At 38.1% G+C, this 9,358-nt stretch overlaps 1 protein-coding gene across 1 annotated transcript in view; it reads left to right on the top strand.

Moving 5' to 3' along the window:
* The window catches only part of MEP1A (meprin A subunit alpha), a 39,333-nt gene extending 33,063 nt beyond the window's left edge, over nt 1-6,270 (top strand). The window contains exons 13-14 of the mRNA XM_069065986.1: nt 1,863-2,160; nt 5,105-6,270. Coding sequence (XP_068922087.1) covers nt 1,863-2,160; nt 5,105-5,270 — 464 coding nt within the window. The 3' untranslated portion in view covers nt 5,271-6,270. The remainder of the gene's footprint in view (nt 1-1,862; nt 2,161-5,104) is intronic.
* Nucleotides 6,271-9,358: the final 3,088 nt, after the last annotated feature.

Here is a 9,358-nt window from a genome sequence, read left to right as displayed (position 1 = left end):
ACACACACACACACACACACACACACACACACACACACACACACACACCTATTTGTTTCTCTAGGTTGGGAGGAAGTAGAGGGAAGAAAAAAAGAAATTTATATGATAATTTTGTATATTTGAAAGGAACAACAAGTTGTACATAGTAGATTTGTAGTTTCATGTACAATTATCTTCTTTATTGTATTATGTTATAGAAATATTTGTTTTATTCCATTAATTAAAAATTAGTAGTGAAAAGAAGGCTGGCTTTGGAGTTAAGAACAGGGTTCAAATGCTTTCTAATACACTGGTAGTAAAGTTACTTAAGGTCTCAATGACCCAGGAAACTCTCTAAGACCACAATTTAGAAAGCAATTATTGATCTTCATCTGTGAAGAGAGTCTCATAGAGATAAAATTATAGTTCTGGCCCATATGTATCTGTGTGTGTGGTTTTGTTGTCTTGCTATTTTGTTGTCTAATCAGGCATGACTCTTCCTTTTTTTGGAGTTATTTTTGGTAAAGATATCGGAGTGGTTTGCCTTTTCCTTTTCCAGTTCATTTTTACAGTTAAGGAAACTAAGGGCAAACAGGTTGAGTGACTTACCCAGGGTGACACAGCTAGTAAGTGTCTGAGGTCTAATTTGAACTTAGATCTTCCTGACTCCAGGCCCAGCACTCTATCTAGTGCGCCACTTAGTTGCCCTATGTGTGTGTGTACACACATACGCATGCATATGTATATGTTCATATATATTATTATATATTATCTGACTTACCCTGAGTGTCTAGTGAATTGAGGTCCTTATAGGGTTTTGTCTAGATGATTTTTAATGGCAGAAAGGCTTGCTTATTTTAGAAATACTCCAACTATTCTATAACATGTGATTCATGTTATGCATTATACATATATGCCATATAACCGATGTTATATAGTCTGTGTATATATATATATATATATATGTACAATACAGTTGGAGAATTAAAAAATAAGGTAAACAAAGAGCTATGATGGAATTTAATTCACTAGACAATTGAGATAAACCAGTATAGGGGATAAGGTAATATAAAAGAATGGAAGCTCCTTGAGAGTAGAGGCTATATCTTATATTTCTTTTGTATCTTATAGCACCCGGTGCTGGACACAGAATAATAATAGCTAACAATAGGTAAGAAAGGGAGAGGGAGAGGGAGAGAGGCAGCTAGGTGGCGCAGTGAATAGAGAACTGGCCCTTGAGTCAGGAGGACCTAAGTTCAAATATGGCCTCAGATGCTTGACACACTTACTGGCTGTGTGACTTTGGGCAAGTCATTTAACCCCAATTGCCCTTCAAAAAGCAAAGAATAAATAAATAAAAGAAAGAAAGGAAAAGACAGAGAGACATACAGAAAGACTGGGTCTCTTCATTTCCCTCAGAATGGAAGTACAAAGGCTATTCATAGGACTGATCTCACTATTGCTCAGTATAGGAACTTTGACTTGTTCTATTCCCAATCTGGGCCCATTCTCCTCTCCTCAGGCAACCTAGGGGCCCTTCCACCCCCAAGGGCTCCATGTATTAATGCCAAGCTTAACACAAACACTCTGTTGGTTTAGCTCACCATAGCTTAGTGCTCCTTAGCTCAAGTGATCCATCAGACTAAGCCTGCCTGGCAGCGGGTATTATAGCATATTTTAGCTGGGTCTGGAGGAGAACAATAAATTCATCTATAGACCATCTAATCCTAGGTGTCATAGACTATTGGATCAGGGCTCTGAAAGTTCTCTCCACAGAAATCTTCAATTTATCTGGCTTCTTGGGGAATGAAAACTGACTGTGTTTGCTGTTTCAGCTATGAGTCATCTCTACTATCCCTTCCTTTGTCTGTTTCCCTGTACAGATATCACCCACCTTAATCAGACAGAAGTTCCTGTGACCAGAGTGAGGCACAGCTCCCCAGGTCTGATTCTCCAAAGTCATGAGCTTCAAGCAGCACAGAAGGATTCTGGGATGGTGACATCAGAAGAAGACCAACCTAACAGCCTGGCTGCTAGACCTGAGAGGCAGAAGCGGTCTGTAGAGAACACGGGCCCCTTGGAGGATCACAACTGGCCACAGTACTTCAGAGACCCATGTGAACCAAACCCTTGTCAGAATGAAGGGATCTGTGTGAACGTGAAAGGAATGGCGAGCTGCAGGTAGGTGCTGGGAAGCTCCAGGAACCCTGGAAGCATCCTACCTACTGCATATAGCATTCCAGACAAATTTTGCAGGCATAAATTTTTTTTTTACCTTTAAAAAGGTATTCTAACCCCTCCTGTGATTTACATTTTCAGAGCAATGTGGTAATATTCGGAATAGTATTGTCAGAGCAAGAAAGGACCTTAGAGATCATGAAGATGTTCCTTCTCACTTTATAGATGAGGAAGTTGAGCCAGTGGGGGAGGGGAAATGACTTGCCCAAGGTCACATAGCTGATTCTTAGCAAAGCCATAATTTGAATGAGGTTTTCTGATCCCTGTTCCAGTGCTCTGCTTGATTAACAGGGAGCATCAGTCAACTCAAGGGGGATAGTCCCTAGCACCCATAAGTTGGCCTTTCAGTTTGGATCAGGATTAATTTATTTTTCTCTCAGATTAATTCTTTTCAAAACCCTTGTAACAGCAAGTACCCTGGCACAACCAGACTGGCCTGCTAGCACAGGTTCTTAGATCTGCTTTTCCAGGAAAGATTGCTCAAAAAAGGGGTCAACAATCCTACTTTTAATTACATTCACTAATTCAGGGGAAAAGTCAGCACCCTGAACTTCAGAGAAAATACATGCAGAAAAAATGCAGAGAAAAGGTACAAGCAGAGAAATTAGCACAGACTAACAGACAGGGCTCTGACTGTCTGAACTAAAGCAATACTGCTATACACTTTGCATGCATCACTGGATCAAGCGAGCCTTTACCTCTGAGCAGTCAGGGAGCTCTGAAGATAGAACCATTCAGAATCTCCACCAGGGCATCACAAGATCCTTCTCTTAAGCAAGCCTCCAAAGCAAAATACAAACTCAGAGTGTATATACACTTCTCAGAGCCACAAGACATCACAACCCTCATGAGTCAGTGCCTAATTAGAAAGTAGCAAAAGGTGTGAACCCTTCCTACAAGCAAGCCTCCCCTAAGCAAGCTTCCCTAAATGGGCTCCACCTGAGGCCTCTTAATGGGTGGGGAAGATCCTAAATCCCGTTAACATCACAACCCTCCAAGTTAGCTGTGAAACCTTTAGGTCTGTTGTGAGTATCAAATGAAATAGAGTAAATAAACTGCTTTGAATGTCTTAAACAGTGCTATCTAATGGTAGTTATTAATAATAATGATACCATTTTATAGCCTTTGTATTTCAACTTGTATTTCAGTTTAGTTCCTTTCTTCTAGCTTAGAAGCAAAGTCGGTGTTTTACTACCATCTTACATAGTCCTCCGACACCTTTCCAGAACGAAAATATTTCTAGAATAAATAACTCAAAGTTATACTAAGAAAGGGAAAAAAGATTCTTCTGTGATAAGTCTTACCACATGGAATGAAGAACTCATGTCATTAAACATTAAAATGGATTCCCAAGAAACTAGAATGTGTAGCTGCATTTTATACCCAAGAGATCAAATAGTACATTTTATAGATAAGGAAATTGAGGTTCAGAGGAGCTGAGTGACTTACCCAAGGTCACACATAGAGTGATAAAACTCAAACCCTCTCACTCTGAATCAATTGCAACATTCTGCCTTCCCTGCCCACTCTCTCACTTTACTAATGAGAAAACTATCACCAAAAGGGTCTCCGGGGTGATTTCAAATTTCAGAGTGTCCCCAGGACAACTGGTGCTAAGGTCCTTAGATGATGGTAATGGTGGCGGCAGCAGTGGATCAGTGGATATTTGGAAGTTGGAGCCTGATACCCACCAGGGTTGATTTAAAAAAAAATGTGATTCTAGAATTCTTATAGTTCTGATCTTTTTTCCAAGTTGGAGATTCTTGGTTACAATCTCTCCTCAGAGGTTAGCCAACATAATCACATCTAGAACTAAAAGAATAATGACTTATAAAGCTTTGGAGTATGTGTGAGAATTGTAGAGTGAAATAACAGCAGCAGCAGTAATAGTAACAGTAATAGTAGTAGTAGTAGTAGTAGTAGCATTCTTGGAGCACATTCTTAGAACTCATGACAAATAGGTTAAAAAGATCTATAGAAATTCTTTGGAAATAAGCAGACAACTTCATTGAGTAGGAGTCAAGACTTATAATAAGTAAAAACTATTGGATTTGTCACAAATGTAAAGGGGTTCAATCTTAGTATGGAGACTATGAAACCACTAAGATCTGAGAGTTTAATCAGAAGCTCCCTAGAGCACATAGGGATAAACTCAATGCCCAACAAAGAAGTGTCAAACAAATGGCCAAGTCATGTAGTTCTGTACGTATACACACACACACACACACACACACATGCCTGATTCTACCTTGAACTCTTACCTGAGCATCTCTGAGTTTTTAGAGGGGCTAAATATCTCTCTTAATTCTCTGAAAGGTTAATTGTATTTCTCTGATTTCACGTGAGGATTACCCACACATTGGGAGACAGTATAATATGAAAAGCATTGTCCACGGGGGTTTCTTAAACTTTTTCTACTCACAATCCCTTTTCTTTTTGGCAGCCTTTCAGCAGTGTCATTGGCATAGTGTGGCGTAAGGGCATTCGAAACGTAAAGAGTGTATTGTATGATCAAGGCCACAGTGAAATTACACCATGCAACATGGGCAAACACTGCCAGAAATACCTTGGATTCATTATACTTTTGATTTTTGATTAATTTCTTCTCTTTGCACGTGCAGAAAGTTTTACTATTGTCAAAATTTCGGCGATCCCATATGGTGTCATGACCCACAATTTAAGAAGCACTGAGGAGTCAGGAGATCTGGATTCCAATCTAGCCACAGATCCATTATATAGTCTTTGACAGATTATTTTATTCCTCTGTATCTCAGATTCTAAATGAAAAATAGAGAATCAGATTAGATGAACTCCATTCCAAAAATCTGTGAATCTATAAATATTTGGTCAGTTCTCACACTTGACCATTTCTGTTGTTTTCCCCCAGGTGTGCCTCTGGACATGCCTTCTTTTATACTGGAGAACGCTGTCAGGCTATGCAGGTCCATGGAAGCCTCCTGGGAATGATGATTGGAGGAGCTGCTGGGACTATTGTGTTGACTATTGTCATAATCTCCATGCTGTCCAAAAGGGCATCACCAGCAGACTATTGAGATCTCCGAGTAGTTCCCCCACAACCACTTTTCCTTCTCTCCTTCTAAGTAGAGACTAGGTTGCTTACTACCACCTTCATTCTAAATTGGCATCCTCTGAAGTGACCATCTCTCTTGCTTCTTAATGCCTTAATTTGAGTCCAGCACTAAATGATTTAGAAACTCTTTTGGCTCTTACTAAAGGTACAAGTTACAAGATGAAGTCCATTGAATTAATTCAGCTATGAAATTTAAACTTTCCTGTGTAGCAAAAAGCAAAGCTTAAAACTGGATCTTTAATGGTAACAATAATAATAATAGCTGACATTTGCATAGTACTTTAAGGTTTGCAAAGCACTTTTACATATGTTATTTCATTTGATCCTCATACCAACCTCGCAAAGTAGGTACTATTATATTCTTTATTTACAGATGAGGAAAATAAGGCAGACAGTTTAAGTGATTTACCTAGAATAAGAGAACTAATGTTTGAGGCCGAATTTGAATTTAGATCTTCCCAATTCCAGACCCAGCACTGTATCTACTACACCACTTAGTTGGCTCTACTCCTTAAAGGGCCCTTGTACCAAGAGATTAAAAAAAAAAATAAAATTGTATTGATTTTTAAAATTTTTATATTGCTTTTATTTCCTCCTTGCAAAGTAGATTGTTGTTTCCATTTTGCAGATGAGAGAACTGAGGCTTACAGTGGTGATTAATTTATTGAGGTCACACAGTTATCAATCAGTCAACAACCATTGATAAAGCACCTACTATGTGCCATGTGCTAAGTGCTGGGGATGAAATTGTATAGAATGAAATAATCCCTATTCTCAAAGAGTTTACAGTAGAGCTGGGAAGATAGCAGGTATATCTATCTATCTATCTATCTATCTATCTATCTATCTATCTATCTATCTATCTATACAGAATAAATATAAAGGGAATGAATGTAAATAAAAACAAATGTGAAAAGTGATGTGATGGTCATACAGCCTGTGTGTGCAAACAATGGATCTTACTCTAAGGCCAGTTTTCTATGTGTGATGCTTCTCTTATAGGGTCAATATTAATACAAATATCTATATGTGAATGCATTACAGCTCTATCTCCAGTGTCTGCTTTCTCTACCATATTTCCTACTTTCTCTCTTATATCTAAAAATGGTCATAGGATTTCACAATATTCTAAGAATGTTTTCTATGATGACTGGGAAGGAGTGGCCTGTGAATTAGAAGAATAAAGGGGGGGGGAGACTAAGAGGAATAGCCAAATATGAAAAAGATTGAAGACATTATTATCAGATTAATTAGAATTTATATATTTTTAGTCTAATACTCTTAAAAAAATTACTAGAAAAGTTGAATAACATTATCTTTCAAGGACTACTGTGGTCCCCAAAGACTGTTAAATTAAATGTGGCCCAGTTAGTCAATCAATAAACCTTAGGTGCCTACTATGTTCTGGGGGCAGCCAAGTTGTTCACTGTATAGAGTGATGGGCTTGAAATTAAGAAGATTCATCTTTCTGAGTTCAAATCTGGTCGCAGACACTTTCTAGCTGCATGACTCTGGGCAAGTCACTGTTTGTCTCAGTTCCTCATTTATAAAGTGAGCTGGAGAAGTACATGGCAAAACACTCTAGCATCTTGGCAAAGAAATCCCAAATGGGGTTATGGAGAGTTGGATATAACTGAAATGACAGAACAATCACCACACTACCCAGAACAAGCAAGAACAACCAACATTCCAGGCACAGGGGACACAAAGAGAGGCAAAATAATAATAATAATAATAATAATCCTTGGCCTCGAGGAGCTTACAATCCAATGAGGGAAAATATATAAAGCCCGGGGAAGAGGGAGGAAGGAGAAAGGGTACTTGATGTAGGACATGATAAAAGTCCAGAAAAGTATATGTGGATGGGAAATGTTCAGATGGCTGTCCTGGGCACCCTCCTAAAATGATGATGTGGGAGGAGCTCTCCAATGTACCCCTCTTAACCTTTTCAATCCGAAGGAAAAAGGAGACCTAGAGACAGGGAGTACTGAGGAAATAAGAGTTTATCGGGTGATGTGATCTTGTAGGATAATGAGTTTCTGGAGACCAGGAAGAAGTCCAGAAATGTAGTGGGTGGAAAATGGTGGTCCAGGAGAGAAGACGATAAAAATAAGATGAATTGGCCCTCCTACTCTTCTAGCATCCAGGCAGTCAAGTCTGGCAGAAAATGGTTTGTCAAAAGATCATCATCAATCAGTTAAAGTCAGTATTGGTTACAAAAATATTCATCTTTAATCAATTAAAACCATCAACCTCCTTAATGAAAAGCTTGGGTGACTAATCAAAATATGTTTATTTTGCTACATAGAGAATTCGAAACTAACTTAACAATTTTGGATTTTTACCAAATAATGATAGAACTATCACCACACTACCTAGAACAATATACTATTTCAAGGTTTTGTGACTTCAAGAATTGGGATATATCATGTCCAATAAACTCTGAAATACCCATCTCCCTTAAAAACAAACAAACAAAATCAAAACTAAAGAAACTCTCTTAAAACAAAACACCCTCTTCAGCTTCTCTGTAAGGGTTTTGGTGTATGATTGTAATAAATATTAATACTGAAAATTACAAAACAGTGAGAAATTTGGTCTTATCAGAATTGGTCAGGTAATGAATAAAGAACTCGACTATCCTATTGAACCTCTGCTGAATCTTTGAGTCCTTGCAGCAAATACTTTTTCAGATTATTATTATGAGTTATTCTTAGATAATCTCATGTAGCTATTAGATTTGATCCCCTGGGAGAATGAATATTAGATGTAATATTAGTGAGTTGAGCCTTTGAGTTCCATTACAAAACAATGGTTTATGCTTATCTGATGGGGTAGAAAGGCCCAAGGTAGTTATTAATTCTGTCATTGGGAGTTTAGTTATAAAATAAATGAATAGCTTGTGATTCTGACAAAAAGCTGGAACTGGGTTCCCAGCCCTATGCTAGACAACTAGCTTTTGGGATGGGTTGCTCCCAGAAAGGGCTCTACTCCCTTATACCATTAACCAATGGACAGAAGGAAATATATATGCTTGTGTCAACAATAGGAGTTTCTGAGGAATAAAATTATGTGTAATGAGTATGCTCAGGGTACTCACAGAAATATTGCTACATCTCCCCCTCACAATTCTAGGGGTATCCCTGGAAGGTTGTAATGTTTTTTTCCTAATGCTATCGACATAAGCTAATAGTTGTGTTCCATTTACTGTTAGCCACCATTGACAAAGTACAGTTTGGCTGATTGACATCATTTAGCTTTTACAAAGGCATATAGCAAGAACAGAAGTATAAACATTCCCTCCATCCCCAGCACTTCAAGGATACAGTTTCCTCTTGTCAGGGGTCAGCAAACTTCTGTTCATAGATCAAATCCTGCCCTGCTATGGATTTTTGTATGACCTGTAAACTAAGAATGTTTGTTTTTATTTTTATTTTTATTTTTTGTATTATAAAATACAATGTATTTAAATATAATTTATTTAAGATGTAAAAATACAATTTGTTTAAAATGTAAAAATATAACTCATAGGTCATACAAAAAACAGGTTAGATTTGGCCCATGGGCTATAATTTGCAGACTGTGATTTGCTTACCCTTGCTTTATACCACTTGGGTCTTTGGAAAGAGTAGACTCAGACTTTAGAATAGTTTCCACCTAGCATTGGTCTACCAAGTTCACACCGAAATTAGAAACTGATACTGTTGGTCTGGGTCCTAAAGATTTCTCTTTGGGTCATTGATGCTGTGCTGGATGCAAAACCTGACTTTCTAAATTTTTAGACCTCAGTAGGCTCACTCAAACCTTTTAAAACTGACAAGGACATAGCTTCCAGATTAATCTACTTCACCTAGAACAAGAAACAAATACCAAGGCAAAGGACCAAGGCCCATTTTCACAGGGAAATAATTCAGTCTTGTAGGGCAAGGGCCTAAGGCCTTTCCCTTTATAGCATTGACTCTTACAATCATCAAAGGAAGTTAAATAAGAGAAGTGGTCTAACCAAGAGAGAAGCCAAGACTGATGAAAATCTGTAACTGTAGTTTATCA

This window comes from Petaurus breviceps, unplaced genomic scaffold, assembly GCF_028583685.1.
Source record: "Petaurus breviceps papuanus isolate PSGF00001 unplaced genomic scaffold, PetGlider_PUasm1.0 90701, whole genome shotgun sequence".
Classification (NCBI taxonomy): domain Eukaryota; kingdom Metazoa; phylum Chordata; class Mammalia; order Diprotodontia; family Petauridae; genus Petaurus; species Petaurus breviceps.
This window is presented reverse-complemented; position numbering and strand designations above follow the sequence as displayed.